The sequence below is a fragment of the Fragaria vesca genome, linkage group LG6, assembly GCF_000184155.1.
Source record: "Fragaria vesca subsp. vesca linkage group LG6, FraVesHawaii_1.0, whole genome shotgun sequence".
NCBI classification, from domain to species: Eukaryota; Viridiplantae; Streptophyta; class Magnoliopsida; order Rosales; family Rosaceae; genus Fragaria; species Fragaria vesca.
The window spans coordinates 19,019,880-19,035,231 of NC_020496.1; the positions used below are offsets into that span (position 1 = coordinate 19,019,880).

At 39.8% G+C, this 15,352-nt stretch overlaps 2 protein-coding genes and 1 pseudogene across 2 annotated transcripts; 2 read left to right on the forward strand and 1 right to left on the reverse strand.

The window, feature by feature from the left end:
* Nucleotides 1-4: 4 nt before the first annotated feature.
* LOC101310147 lies at nucleotides 5-368 on the forward strand (annotated as a pseudogene; the record flags this gene model as incomplete).
* A 2,217-nt stretch (nucleotides 369-2,585) lies between these two features.
* LOC101311879 (60S ribosomal protein L21-1-like) lies at nucleotides 2,586-4,003 on the forward strand. The gene is made up of 2 exons (XM_004303305.1): nucleotides 2,586-2,909; nucleotides 3,588-4,003. Exons 1-2 carry the CDS (start codon nucleotides 2,673-2,675, stop codon nucleotides 3,843-3,845), a joined length of 495 nt encoding a protein of 164 aa, XP_004303353.1. The 5' UTR covers nucleotides 2,586-2,672; the 3' UTR covers nucleotides 3,846-4,003.
* Nucleotides 4,004-7,347: 3,344 nt separating this feature from the next.
* LOC101310334 lies at nucleotides 7,348-10,496 on the reverse strand. Its single transcript, XM_004303299.1, has 8 exons — nucleotides 10,242-10,496; nucleotides 10,047-10,125; nucleotides 9,499-9,578; nucleotides 9,330-9,396; nucleotides 8,839-8,910; nucleotides 8,046-8,279; nucleotides 7,788-7,965; nucleotides 7,348-7,682 (listed from the first exon to the last, which is right to left on the reverse strand). The coding sequence occupies exons 1-8, from the start codon at nucleotides 10,315-10,317 to the stop codon at nucleotides 7,677-7,679; spliced, it is 792 nt and encodes a 263-aa protein (XP_004303347.1). The 5' UTR covers nucleotides 10,318-10,496; the 3' UTR covers nucleotides 7,348-7,676.
* Between the last annotated feature and the right edge of the window lie 4,856 nt (nucleotides 10,497-15,352).

A 15,352-nucleotide genomic window follows, 5' to 3' on the forward strand; every position in this document is an offset into this window, starting at 1 on the left:
CCCTTGGAACTCGATCATCGCCGGCACCGCCACCGGACGGCTTCCTCTCCATGCGGCAGGGAATGGGCGCCACGGCGAGGTCCGCCACCATGGGAGGGGTGCTGCTGGCCCTGATCAAAGGCGCCGGGATCATGCTCAACAAGATGATGGAGAAGAAGCAGCAGATTCCGATGGAGGAACATGGTCTTGTTGGTCTGCCTGGGATGATGGGCGGCCCGGAGGAGCTCGTCGGGTTAGAAGAACCCGGTTCTTGGCTGGGAGGGTTGTTTGGGAAAGGGAAAGAGCCTGAGTCGGCCACCAGCGGAAGCGAGACCAAGGTTCTCGAGAGCTTCGATGCTCCTCCGGTGCCCAATTTTGATTACAAGTGAGAGAGAGAGACTGCAGACTGCTAACTGCTTTGTTTCTTTAGGTTTACTGTAAACCGTTTACATCAGTTTTTTTTTTTTTTTCCTTAGCGGGTTGGGCGGGTTCCATTGGGTAACCCATTTCCGCCTGTTAGTATTTAGCTGGTTGTCAACCCATTAGTGTAAAACTGTAATGGGACGGAAATGGACGGGTTATTAGCGTGCAATTAGCGGACAGGTAGCGGGTAGTGGGTTAAACTGCCAGGTTAAGGTATAACGAAGTCCAGCAATGCTCCATCTCTAGTCCTCTATTCCCTAACGATTTCAGGAATTATGGGAGCACCTAACTTGGGACATGCTGCATATAATGGTCCAAGTATAATCAAGGAGATCTTCTTGGGATGACGATTGTGCTCGCAGCCGGTTACCTGTGGAAAAGGTATCACTGGAACGAGCAGAGGAGGAAAAAGGAGTTTTATGATCTGCTCAATGCAGGTGAAATCACTGTCGTCGTCAAAGATGAGTAGATCTGGCTTTAGCTATAAGTTTTACTAATTCTGTGTGTTAGACTCTACTTCGCATGTATATGCATGGTTTATCTCATTAGTTGGGTTTGAACTTTGAAGTGGATTGCTTAGTGCTAGCTCTATGTAGCAAGTGATTTCTTCTATTGTCATTTAATCTACTTTTGCATGTACAAAAAAAAAAAAACGAAGTCCGGCAACAATAAGGGATCTACTATGAGTCCAATGGGAAACTAATAGGGTGTCTATTGGGGCAGAGGGCAATATAGGGTATATTGGAGGCCAAAATGGCCCAATCACCCCCAATGTAAATATCTATTAAGGGCAAGATGAGGTCGGTAGGGGTAATGTGAGATTAATTGGATCCGACGACCGGTAACTGAATTCCGACAATGATATTTCTGTACGAAGATGGTTGGAAACCAACAAAGTGTTTTTGCAGCTCTGGTCAAAGAAGGAATTTGGTTCTCCTCTCAAACAACACTTGGTATTTAAAGGTGGGTTTGTCTATCATACCATATGGTATGACATACCTATTGCACATGTGTCTAATTATATAACACGTGAGGGCTTTTGAAGGGGTAAATGGTCATTACATGATCATTTAGTTGTTTATTCAATCAATTATAGTCACACATCTTGTGAGGCATGCTATACCATATGGTATACTAAAATTTTCTTTAAAGGTTTTCGGTTTATATATGTTTGACCTGTAATTTTTTCTTAATCAGAGTTTAACGTGTATTTTAACTATCCCACTTCTATGTTAAATTTATGGCTCTGCCTCAACAATAAACGTGAGATTTTTCATAACTCACCTCTCGACAACCACAGAAAAAATGTCTACAACGGTGGCACTAGGGCCGGGCATCTTCTGTTCGGATCGGTTTTAGGACGAAACCAAAACCAATTCGAATAATTCGGTTTAAGATTTTTTCCAACCGAAACCGGATTTTAAAACCTTTGACCCGAATATTAGGCCCATTAGAATTTTCGGATCGGTTCGGGTCGGTTTCGGTTTTGATCCATATTTGAAATTTTTTTGGCACATCTAGTATCTCACTATAAAGTTAAACTTCAAGTTTTTAACTTGAGTAACATGCTTAAAGTATAACAAGCAATCAAATACACTCCCAATCTTTTCTGTAGTACTAACAAATTTTTCTAAGAAATGAGTTGAATGATAAATTGTCTTTTATACGGAGAGATTAAATGTGGGAGAGTACACTATAAGTAGAGATAGAATCAACTAATAATAATAGCGTTTCAGGTGTATAATATATATATATACACATTATACAATTCGGGTCGGTTCGGTTTTCGGTTTGTTTAAGAGCTTGAATCGGATCCAATCCGATTTAAACCGGTTCGGATTGGTTTTTTACTTGTTTTGACCCAAATATTTCGATTCGGTTATGCGATCAGGTTTTTTGGTTCGGTTCGATCAGTTTTTTGCACACATTCGGTTAAATGCCCGGCCCTAGGTGACACGGTGCAACCTATGTTTAGTTATCAAATAAAAGCCTACAAGCACGTGCTGGGCTTGGCTTATTAGACAAAATGAAAATAAGGGCCCAGCTTCTGCCTCTTCATACTCGGGCCATTCATCTCAAAATCAACACAAAAACCCCATGTACCCAGCCCACATCGTGAGCACGGAAACCCTACGAGGCGCAGGTACTATAAAAGCAAACAAACACACAGCCTCTCTCTCGAAATCTCTCACGTCCTTAGGGCTTTAGCAGCCGCAGCTCCTCCAGAGAGAAAACTCAGAAACCCTAGAGAGACAGGTGAGCAGCTCAAAATGCCGGCTGGACATGGTCTCCGATCGCGAACCAGGGACTCGTTCTCTAGGGCCTTCAGGAAGAAGGGTTACATCCCTCTCTCCACTTACCTCAAGACCTACCGCATCGGCGACTTCGTCGACGTTAAGGTCAATGGTGCCATCCACAAGGGTATGCCCCACAAGTTCTACCATGGCCGTACCGGGCGTGTCTGGAACGTCACCAAGAGAGCCATCGGTGTTGAGATCAACAAGCAGGTCATTTACTCGAAACCCTCTCTCTTTTTCTTCTTCCGTGTTTTCATTTGTACTGTTTGTTTGGGTTTTGGTGAAAATTTGTGTAGTTTTTGATCTGTTGTTGAATATTGGATTGTTTCTGTTTAGTGCTAAGAGTGATGAGTTAGGTCTGGATAATATAGGTTTGGTGATGTTATCTTTTGGAAATGTTTGGATTTGATTGAAATTTGGTACATGTGTGAAAAAACCTTAGAAAAATGAAATTATTTGGCCCTGCAGTTCATCTTGATGTGTAATATGCTGTTTAAATGGGTGTCCTTGAAAAGGCATAGTTATGTTTTGTATTATATAACAAGTCTGATAATAGTAGACACTAGATTTAAGATTCCAATGAAGCTTCAGTTGAAACTGAATATTGATGTCATTCAAAGATATTCTTCTAAGAGACATTGTTGAGTTGAGTACCGTGATTGGTTTTATTGTGTGGGGATAAGTCAGGGTTTTAGGCTCAGTAGTTACCACAGGAGATGCGTTTAGCAGCTATAAGATGAGTTTTGATTTCAGAAGAATATAGATGATACTTTTTGCTTCTTCATGAGCTTGTGATATCACAATTCTAGTTGTATGCCCTGCTTCTGTTCAATTGCACACAGTTCAGTTAGATGAGTTTCTGATTGTATACTTTTTAAATGAGAGCAGGTGGGAAACAGGATTATCAGGAAGAGGATCCATGTGCGTGTGGAGCATGTGCAGCCATCAAGGTGCACTGAGGAGTTCCGTTTGAGGAAGGTCAAGAACGACCAGCTGAAGGCAGAGGCCAAGGCTAAGGGTGTAGTCATCAGCACCAAGAGACAGCCCAAGGGTCCCAAGCCCGGTTTCATGGTTGAAGGTGCAGTTATGGAAACTGTTACTCCCATTCCATATGATGTTGTCAATGATCTTAAGGGAGGGTATTAGGTCTTGGCTTTGTTTACCATCCGGACTATTTGGATGCCTCTTTAGTTTGTCCGCTTATAAATTTTTGAGATATTTTTATTTTCTGCAGAAGAATTGCTCTAGCTGAATTAATGTGTTTTGCTACATGTGATGTTTTGAAGTACAATTATGTTCGAATCTGGAATTTATCATTTGCATTAGGTCAATGCTTTTGAAGTATTTTTAGTTGCTGCCTCTATGTTTCTAATTCTTATAACCCCATGAGAGTAAAGGTGATTTTAATTTATCGGTTTGAGATGAATCGATTGCTTTGGTTTGCAGGGAAATGTTTTCTGTACATGGCACATACAGAATTTTTCCAAGTTTAGGATAGCATTTTATGAAAGAACACTGTTGTATATAACAGCATTTTGGATCTAATTTTGGTCCCTACAATCAATTTTGCCATCGCTTTAGGGGGCTAGCTAAGTTTTGTCTTGCAATTTGTATTCGTCTATGCATGACCAATTTTTGCAAAATGATTCATGACTGATCCCCAGGATTTGAGTTAAAATTTGCAGTCGTTTGGTCACACGATATCCTTGTGTAGTTATGAAGGGTAAACATGACTCAAACGTTGATTGAAGACATCTGTTCAATTTCTGTAGTGTTTTTCACTCCTTAAGTGGCAGTTGCAAAGAAAAAATATGAAGCTTATATATAGTGCTTGAGAAAGTGAGCGTTGACTCCATCAAAGATGATTTGATTTGAGGAAACTGATAATTGCACTCATGTTCTTTTGATTGAGATAGTGTTTGATCTCTAACGACGTTCCCTACTGTTTGAATTATTGAAATTGATTGCTTTGTATAAGTGATCAACACTGTCTTCTTTGCTTTTTCAAGTGTAGTACCTCTTTTCTTTCCAATTTATTATACATTCTTTCATAGGAGTCTACTGTGTATACTAAGTCATTCACCTGTTAAGGAGATCTCTATCTTACAATGATAAAGCTTGGAGTCTACGGACTCTCTAGAGTCTGGAGTCTAGACCTCTGAGTTTTACTGAAGATGAAGGCACCCTGCACTCTCCTCTTTCTTCTTGTTTCAGGTTTCTCTATCTATTGCATATCACACTGGCTTTCAGTCTGTCTAATAATCTGGTAGTATCATTCTTTTTCTTCTCTCGTTCTGCTAATTTCAATCTCACTTTCACACACATACCCTGGGCCAATATCAAGCTCATTATGCGTCTACTTATCATATTTCTTCAAGGATCAGTTCCAATCCATTGTCCGTGAAAAACCGAAACAGTAGATGAAGATCCGATATTAATTAATTGCATATAGATTATGCTCGATCCGTTTTGATCTTGAACGAAACCACTAGCTAATCATGGTCCATTCTTACTCGTATCATATTTGCATGTTTCTGCTTTCCTGGACAGTCGGAATCTATGCATCCTCAACTTTCCGTGGTCGTGCACACGCAATGAGGATCCCGGAGCACTCATGTCACAAGCAGATTGAATCAAGCAAATGTGAGCTTCAGAAATGCGTTCAGGAATGCTCCAAAGAACCATCTGGCTCAGGAGTGTGCAAAAGTACCATTTGTTTTTGCACATACTACTGCAAGGATCCTCCAAACTGATAAAATGCAGTAACTTTGCAGCTTGCGAGATAAACTATATGACAATAAATATCAGTAAATAACAGCGTTGAGATTGTTACTGTGTCATCTTTTTTTCGTGTGTATTTGCAAATTCAGCCTCGAGTGCTTCGAGTACTCCATTTTTTCTTTCGTATGCTAACGGAATTCGTATAACAAAATCACCAAATGATCAAACGGTCTCTCTCGCTCTGATCTGTTTGTTATTCTTTTTTCTTTTGCTGCCTTTGAGGTTAAAGATGCATTCTTGTTCGATATTCTCTCATTTCTTTACAAACAGTATCTTCGTGGAGAAGGACGAGTTGTCTTGAACACTAGCCATTGTAAAATTCTGCTAACACTCCAATTCTCTCAGTGTATACTATGATAAAACGAAAGCCCAAAATCAGAGCAGTTACCGAAGTTAAAATGAGGAAGAGTAGTCAGAAGTAGCAGTTACTCATTAACAAAACCTCAATGGTATTCATATCCAGCAAAACAGCATATCCCACTTCACTACAACCAGTTCTAAGAATGCAAAACCTGCATTCTTGGCAGATGTTGCACCTAGGACCCAGCATTCAACTTCCAAGACACTTTCACTTGAAAGATAAAATCACATGAAATATCATCTAAAAACTGGATAGCATACTTTCATCTGATTCAATCATGCGCAAGAGGAGTGAAGTTCAATGAACAACTACCAAACAGAAACAAATGCTAATAGCCAACCAGAACGCAATGGATTCACTCACAAAGCATACACATTAGTACTAGCAACAACATACCAATCCAGTGGCAAGGAAGCAAGCACCAAAAACTGTGCAAGCAAAGGTTTATGATAACAGTAGTAATAATGCACTATTATCATTGCTTCCCCATTTCTGAAACACTGGTTCATATAATCATTGCTTTCCCATTTCCGGATTAACATGTACACCAGATCGAGCGTCGACATAATCACCAACGCAATTTCAATTGACGACCCCCCACATAAACTAGGTCAATGAAGAACTATTATCACCGATTTGTCAACTTAAGCATATGCCAGATATACAGCTAAGAATCTAAAAATCAGGGGTACTACTCATAATAGAGAACAAGTACCCCTAATAAAATGGCAGAAAAGGATAACTACACCTAGTTATTTGCTAGAAACCCACATTCCTCGTCATGATAATAACACTGATAAACTACCACTTCAAAACCAATCATGCAAGATCGAAGCAAATTCAGCAATACAGATTATATTCTAACAAGTTATAGACTTGAACACCCTAAAAATATTTAGCCATGAACATATTACCATGTATCACTACAGTGGCTTCAACATTGACACTGGCGATCAGGCTTTCATTGCTAGTGGCCACCATTCATAGATGATATCCACATCAGTGCCAATGAACCACCAATTGTCCAACTTATGTAAAGCATCAGCTTGTACAATGAAGCAATTACATATCCTTTTACATTCATACAAGTTAAAACGTCCACCTCACATTCATATACAGCATCAGCTACAGGTAAGGACCCTTTCAACATGCATCCACCTTCTCATAGACCCGTTTCAGAGTCAATTTTTTCAAAACAAATGGGACAAATGAGGAGTATCAGCTCAAACATTAAAATCTTAGTGCATATAACACTTCATATAAACAAAGAGCTAACCATGTTCTAACCAAAGTTCATTTCGATAAAGAAAATCAGTAAATTTATTGGCCCAGCAAACAGCTGACTGCAAATACAATCATACTTCTAATACCAGCAATCAGCATCACATTCACGACTAGTAACAGTGTCAACAGCTGCAAATCAACATCCTCTATCATTCCTCAATCACTTGTTTCCCAAACACAACTATAAAACCCAAGAAATAGTTCACGATGAATCAGTCCTATAACTGAACCAGAAAAACTACCACTTACTCATAATTAAGTATGCAAACAAAGAAATATAACTACAAAGAAAACTGAAGATGAAAGCTGCACATACTAAACAAATTACAGTGTAAGTATTCTTCGCAAATACTGTGATACCGACCTACAAGCTACAAGTGCAATACTTGCCAATCTATCCCAATTTAATGAAGGATGTTTACAACACTAAGGAAAACAAGTCCTACCAAAACTAGCAATTCATAGTTCAGATAAGACCAAAAGTCATCAATGATCCAGACATCAGAAGAACATTCAACATGCTTCCGAGAATTGCATAGTACACAGAAAAATCAATCCTGCAAAACAAGTAAAAAATTTACCAGTTTAGTATAGTTCATTAAGCAATTAGAAGTCGTTCCAGAAGCAATAAACATCATAAGTTCATAACAACATCAACTCACATCATCTGAATGTCGAGGGGATGGACTTGGAGAATCAGAACGACGACCTTGTGGTGAAGCACTTCGAGAAGCAGGGGAACATACATTAGGACTATGTCTATAAGGGCTGACACTGCGGCTTCTGCTTAACGGAGAAAGGCTCCTACGAGGTGTAAGGCTACGCCGAGCAGGGGATGCACTGCAGCACATTAAGTAAAAGATAATCTAAGTGATTTTAGTGCTAAAACAATAAACAATAAAGGATTGAAAAATTATAACCTATCAAAAGAACAGCTTCGGATTGGACTCCGGCTCCGGCTCCGGCTATCATCATCATCATCATAGCGCTCCCTTCCCCTGCTCCTGTAGTATTCAGGACTAGCACTAGGGCTCCTGCCTCTTCTACGGTAGTCTATGTCCCTCCCATGGCGGTATCTGTCGCGCTCATACCTATCCCAACTCCTACTGTGACTTCTCCTCCTGTAGTCCCGATCTCTATAGTCATCGCGGTACCTGACAGATTAGAAGTAGCAAGTAACATTTACTAGAATATAATTGTTAACTCAGTAACTGGCACATGAAAATTGATTGCAAACTCTGCAAATCTCCAGTAAACAAATTATACATGTAAGGTTCATATTACTCATGTTTCCTCAGTAATTTATTTGCCAATAAGCATTCATTCAAGATTGGAGTTAGGTGCAGTACATTACATTCCATATGATCAAACATTATACCACTGGGATAGCAGAAGTTAGGTACCACTATTTTCCAACATTAGTTCCTAGAGTTGTAGAAACAAAATAAAACCCAGTGTGGTTACCCAAAAACCACCATCAATCAACTATTTCCACCTCTTGGTCGGGGAGGGAAGGAAGTAAGGGTTTTGGAACCCAGTTGGTAGCCAACGGCATTTTCTCCCCACTTATTTGTTTCCATCCTATCTATGAAAGGAGTCTTCACATGCTTGGTCTATTAGATATACAGTTGCTATGAAAACAAAAATATATGATAAGTCAAGTGAAAGGCCCAAACTTTCAAACCTTAGAGAAACAAAACGCGGGAAACTAACCTTCTTCGAGGACTGCGACTTCGCGACCTATGCCTTGATTTTGGTAGAGATTCAGTAATCCTTCCTTTATGACTGAAATGAGGAAAGCAAGAGAGAAAAGTATTAATGCCAAATAGTGAATACCACCAGACAAGTGCAATTTAGTATCAAGTGAATGACAGACTCCAAATAGATAGATCTAGAAGGACAGGATTGAAAAGCACCGGTGCAAAACTAAAAGGATAAACTAGAATAGTGCAACAAAATGTACACTCATTTAACAGAGAAGTCAAAGAAGCACCGTTCACCATCCTCAGGAAGGGATTCACAGATCAGATACATATGCAACAACCATGCGCAAGAGTGAATAAATCTCAACCAGAAAAGTTAAAAACAAAACGTAACTGACGTTTCATGGATCACTATGCATACAGACCACAAATCACCGAAGCTATGCTTTACTGATCAACAATACACAAAATAGAAGCATACAAATAATCAATAAAACTTACATCCTCTCTGCATTAGGACCATATTTTGCAAACTGAACTGTTATTTCACGACCACCAACAACTCTTCCTGAAAAATACAATTGGCAAGCTCTAGTTAGCAAACAAAAGACTGTGACACAGTTTTCAATAGAGAAAAGATAAAGTAATGATAATGAACTGATTAGCATACCATCGAGCCTCTCAACTGCTTTCTGTGCCTCATCCGCATACTTGTATCGCACAAAAGCAAATCCCCTGGACTCGCCAGTCCTAAACCATCATCAAACCATTCACACCCCAAAATCAGTCAGTCCACAGTCTCCACACTACAAAAATTACAAAAAAAAAAACAAAAAAAAAAAAACAAGAGAAGAATAAATTGTAGCTAAAGAAATCCAAAAGAAGGAAATTGAGGAGATCCTACAATTTCCAAACCCTCCACTACTTCAAATGAAGAAAAATTAGTCCTCCAAAGCACGAAAAACAGAGGATCAAAGGCTTTCAATTCCAGAATCTTCACCGCATCCCCAGAAGAAAGAAAAGCAATGATCAAACCAAATTACATAAAACAACAATGAATTGACCCAAAAAAAAAAAAAAAACTAGGGTTTTACTGATGATCACAAATAAACCCCTAACCCCAAATTATCTTAATTCTTGATCATACCTTAAGCATTTCAAGATTACTGAGAAACCAAACATGATACACAGTAAAGATAGAGTTATGTAAAAACCAACCTACGGTCTCTGGGGATGAAGATGTCGACAACCTTGCCGTACTTATCGAAAAGCGGAAACAGATCATCGGCACTCGTCCCTGATTATCATGAATCGATCGATTATCACCATGAATCAGAAATGATGATAGAACCAGAGAGAGAGAGAGAGAGAGAGAGAGAGAGAGAGAGAGAGAGAGAGAGAGAACGAACATACGGAAGGAGATGTTGAGGACGAGGAGAGAGTAGGTATCGGTGATGTCCGGAGGGCCAGACCTTCCGAAGTGAGACATGGTTGGTAGCAGCAGAGCTAGTGAGAGATTAGGGTTTGGTGGTTACCAAATTTTGGGGTTGGAGGAGGATAGAACTTTCCTGAAGTATCTTTTTGGATTCTGGATTTGCATATAAATCGGGAGAAGAAGAGGGTTCTGGAGAAAACCAAGAGGTGGTGTTTGGATTTGGGTTTGGATTTGGATTTGCCGCTCAAAACCCACCCAAACCCAATTCGTTTTTTTACTAGTCGTGTTTTTGTACCCGGTAAGATAAAATTGTGTAACTATTTTTTTTATCAGATAAATTACAATTGCATGAGTCGAACTCATAATATTCCAGTTACTAAAGGGAAGACTATGCTACTAGATCAAATGGTACTGGGCAACTGTGTAACTATTTTAAGTCACAAGTCTGTCACAAGTCACAACCGAGAGAAGATGTTGAAACAGAAAGTATCATTTATATATTTTGTTAGAATTCATAGACGGCCAAAACCATACATCAACCTTAACCCTACACGATTTTGTTGTAATGGACTAACAAAGATGTAAACTAGCTCTTGCATAGTGTGAGAAAATTATGTTGTCAGCACATTGCACCCCGCACCGGAAACCTATAAGCGTCGCTAGTCCTCTTCAATGCCTCCCTAAGTGACTGTAGCCGATGTGTCATGGCAGGATCTTAATAATGACATCGATAACATTGATGATGGATCGGCCGGTTAGGCCGCAGAATTGAAAATTATTTCACTCGGCTTGACTACAGCTTGAATAATGGTTTGGGTCTACTCAACCAAAATATGGGAGTTCAGTCAGATATGATGAATGCTTGATTACGTTGGTTTCAAACTAGAACGGGAACACAAGCACTACGTAGTAGCTAAGTCGGGCCTTTTCGTTTGAGCTAGGACAAGGCAGTCAGATGCAACAAGTACCAACTCCCAGTGGGTAGGCGACACCAGGGTCAAGTAGAGCACCCGCGACAGTTCCATCGCCCAACCTGCATCAACCACGACCAACTCAAACTTACCCCAACTGGGGGCAGCATACAAATCAAAATCAAGGCTATCAGGCTCCACAGCCGTAGAATCAATTTGCTTACCCTCCACCCAATCAGAATTTTCATGCACATAAGTACGCTCATGGTTTGCAACCGTGGCCAACCCAAGCGACAAACCAAGGATACGGTCAACAAATTCCCCCACAACATGGGGATCATGGCAATCGATGGCAACCTATTCAGAATCAACAACCACTTTTGCAGCGAGGCCTTGGCGATCAAAATAGACCCGTCCTCTTCAACGAAGTTCAAAATTTTGTAAAAGGCATGGTGGGTGACCTACGCCAGCGGGTGGATAGACCTACTTATACAAAGCCGTATCCACCTTATGTTGACCAAGTTCCATTGCCGCATCAATATCGTGTTCCGACTTTCCATTTGTTTTCTGGAGATGCGTATCAATCCACAGTTGAGCACATTAGACGTTTCATTTCGCAGTGTGATGAGGCGAATAGCGAAGAGAACCGTATGCAGGTGTTTGTTAATTCTCTTACTGGTCCTGCTTTCTCGTGGTTTGTGAATCTTCCACTCAATTTGATCCAAACATGGAGGTATCCTGAGCAAGCATTTCATGATAGATTCCATAAGGCAAAACAAAACATTCATGTGGCAGAATTAGCTAAATCTTTTTAGATAGCCAATGAGACGGCTCAAGAATATATAGGAAGGTTCAAACTCCTTAGAACTAGATGCAAAGCTCAATTGTCAGAGTCAGAATTCGTGGAGATGGCGTTAGCTGGTCTAGGCTTTGAGTTTCGAAAGAAGTTTAAAGGTCTGACATTCAGGGTAGCTACACGTTCATTACACAACAATTCTAAAACTCTACCATGCATATATACATTTGATATTCACAAGGCTGATTTGATCATTGATAAACTTTTAGCCGCAAAACTGATTAAATTTATGTTGGGCATGTTTTACCATCCGTTGAGCAAATGAAAGGCAAATTATTTTGTAAGTTTCATAATTCTTAGAAGCACTCAACTAATAATTGTGTTATTTTTCGTAACATTGTGCAGGATTTAATCGATCAATGAAAACTCAAGTTCCCAAACATGGTGGCTCCTACAATGAAAGTGGACACCGACCCATTCCCCACAGTTACGATGAATATGATTAATGTGGGGGACCATCAGGTCAATGACTCAAGTGTCACCTAAAAGGATCTCTCTGCGGTCGAAAGAGTGATGGTGGGTTTCATCAATGGTGGAGGTTCCTCTTATCACTGTGCTTTGCGGGAGGTGCTAGAAAGAATTAGGCCTTAAAGAAGTTTTGCAACCAAAGAATGTTATTGATCAAGTTGCTAAAGGAAAAGTTAAGCTCCCAGATCATGACATTTCCAAGACCTCAAGACATGGACAACCAAGGTCCAACTCGCAAGCTTCATTGAGAGAGACGATGATGGAACCATAATGTACCAAGAGAGAGCGTACAACCGTTGCGAAACCTACACATAAGCCGATCAGAATGAGGCTTTCCTATGAAAGTTCTCTACCGGATCAAAGAGTAAGGCATGTGTGTCCACCACAACATAGTAGTGGACAAGACAAGGGGAAGCCCCCAGTCAAATACAGGTCAGAAAGCTGCAACAATGAAGTTGAGAGGAGGTCCGTTTAGAACGCTAGAGATGATAGAAGGAGCATGTACAATGACAGAAGACCACGTACATGCCAACCTCCTATCACCAACAATAACATGCGGTACGGCCTGTAGAGTGTCCATAGATCATGACATTGCACCCTTGTCTAAAACTTAGAAGCGTAGACATCAACGAGAAGTCGCTTTGGCTAGGAAGTTAGAGCATGCAAAACAAGATGAAGAACTCTGGAGTCTTGAGACACAGGAACACCGAAACGTGTCTCGTGGTAGGCAGGAGAAGGGAAGTCAACACCGACAACACAAGTACCAATATCAAGAGCAGAAGTGGAACAGAAGTTACTTGTCAAAGATGAGAAAAATGAAACCAGTTTTGTTCATGGTAAAAAAAGTAACACCAAGTGGTTCGTCCCATGAACATGTTGCAGGGAAAGTGGAATAGGCAAATCAAGAACACCATAAAGATACTACATCAGCACAAGAGGCCAAAAAAAGCTCTCCGGTTGGGAGACGAAAGGTTGAGGTGTTAAGAAACAAGCCCCCTCCTTTTGCACCAGAAGGTTGGGCTGCTATCAAGAATTACCACAAGACATATTCTCCCTTGGCTCTATACGAGCCAACATGAGAGGAGCTAGATACTGTAAGAGCCTTGGCAGATAACCCGGAGCTTGAGCTCTTAATTGTGCAAAGTACGTCAAGTGCCGGTTTGAAGATCATGTATCAAGCACGATGAGATGGTGTGGAGTTGTTTTCAAGAACGGTTGATTTGCCGGTATCTCCACGGGACCTTAAGTATTTGAAGGGATACCACCGAATGTATTCAGTTTTCAGCACTTATGTAGTCACATCACAAGAGTGAGGATTGTTGCTAAAGATGGATGAGCGCATTCACAAGCGAGAAATGGAATATGCAGCCAAGGTAAAGAAAGGTGATTTTCACATCGAGTCAAAGGAAGAGTTAGCCGGCATGGATGTGGATGACAATGCACCTGATCAACAAACCAATTTGTTAGGAACCGATGGCAAAGCCAAGCAGGTGTCCGTCCAAGATCAGTTTTGTATTGATGATGAGCAAATGATTAAGGTTGAAGAGCAAAAATTTGAGCCCGGTGAAACGAAAAATACGGAAGACTTGATGATACTGTAAAGTATACTGTAATTGTGTGGTTGTTAATACTGTAAAGTATTAAAGAATGGGTTGACTTTAATGTTGCTAAAGCATGGTGAGGTTATTTTTGTGTAGTGTTACTGTTGCAGCAGCATGACCTATTTCAGTAGCATGGCTTCTATGTGGTTGTTAATGATTGTACTTTATGTATGGTTTAGAATGTGTAAATAATGTTGCCCCATACTTGTTCAGTTGTTTAGGTACGATTCAAATAGTGTTTAATTGAATCCTCTATATAAATACAATCTTGTAAATCAGTTAGACACACATTCAATATATTGAGAGAAAATTGCTCCAATGCTTAAGTTTTTCTATATCTTTGTCCAATATCAATTATATTTAGGCTAAATTATTTTAAGGGTAAAATATTGTATAATCCTTGTGGTTTGAAGTCGACATCTGTTTAGTATTTATGGTTTTATTTTAATCTGAATAGTCCTTAAAGTCACGATTTTTCATTCAAATAGTCTTTATGGTTTTATTTTAATCTGAATAGTCCTTAAAGTCATGATTTTTCATCGAAATAGTCCTTATGACATTTAACTGAGAAAATTGTCGGAATGACTACATAAGTGATTATGTGATTATGTGCATTAGATTAGGAGCCTTCGTGGTGGACCGGGAACCAAGCCTTGGCCGGGTGATTGGTTACGGTCAGTATAGAGCTCTAGTCTGTATGTCGGTACTTCATGAGGGATGACTAAGTATTGACAAACCCATGAGTACGCGTTTGTTTGGTTACTTATGGGGGATGACTAAGTGTTGACGAATTCATACGTAAAAGTAGATAAATAATTGTGTGATGTTTCTTATGTGTTGTCATTTAAATTCCTTGTTTTGAGTATCTCTTGAAGTATGCTTAATGCAGGAGATCCTTTAATCTTAATTATATGTTTTTTAGTGGAATTCCTGAACTATGCTTTTTGCAGGATTTCATTATGATTTGTTTGATTGTGAATTGTTGCGTTTTCTTATTTCTCTCTTTTGAATTCTCTTACTTTTAGGTGATTCCTGAACTAAGTTTGCTAATGCATGAATTACCAGTTTTATTCATATGTGATGTTGGGTTGAGTCTTTCATTGTAGATTTACTCATACAAGTTATTAAAGCTTATCGGGTTTGTTGTTTACAACCCGGTGCACCAATCCATGGTGTAGAGGTTGAATTTGCAGGTGATGATTTCCAAGATTGAAACGTAGGAATCTAGAAGCTGCTTGTTAGTAGTTGGATAT

What these genes read in the sequence shown, in the direction of transcription:
- LOC101311879 (XM_004303305.1), top strand. Translation starts at nt 2,673, where the DNA reads ATGCCGGCTGGACATGGTCTCCGATCGCGAACCAGGGACTCGTTCTCT. An exon ending in GTGTTGAGATCAACAAGCAG is followed by an intron (nt 2,910 to 3,587) that starts GTCATTTACTCG and finishes AAATGAGAGCAG; the next exon opens with GTGGGAAACAGGATTATCAG.
- LOC101310334 (XM_004303299.1), bottom strand. Translation starts at nt 10,317, where the DNA reads ATGTCTCACTTCGGAAGGTCTGGCCCTCCGGACATCACCGATACCTAC. An exon ending in CGTCCTCAACATCTCCTTCC is followed by an intron (nt 10,126 to 10,241) that starts GTATGTTCGTTC and finishes CATGATAATCAG; the next exon opens with GGACGAGTGCCGATGATCTG. An exon ending in TTCATCCCCAGAGACCGTAG is followed by an intron (nt 9,579 to 10,046) that starts GTTGGTTTTTAC and finishes ATGATGGTTTAG; the next exon opens with GACTGGCGAGTCCAGGGGAT.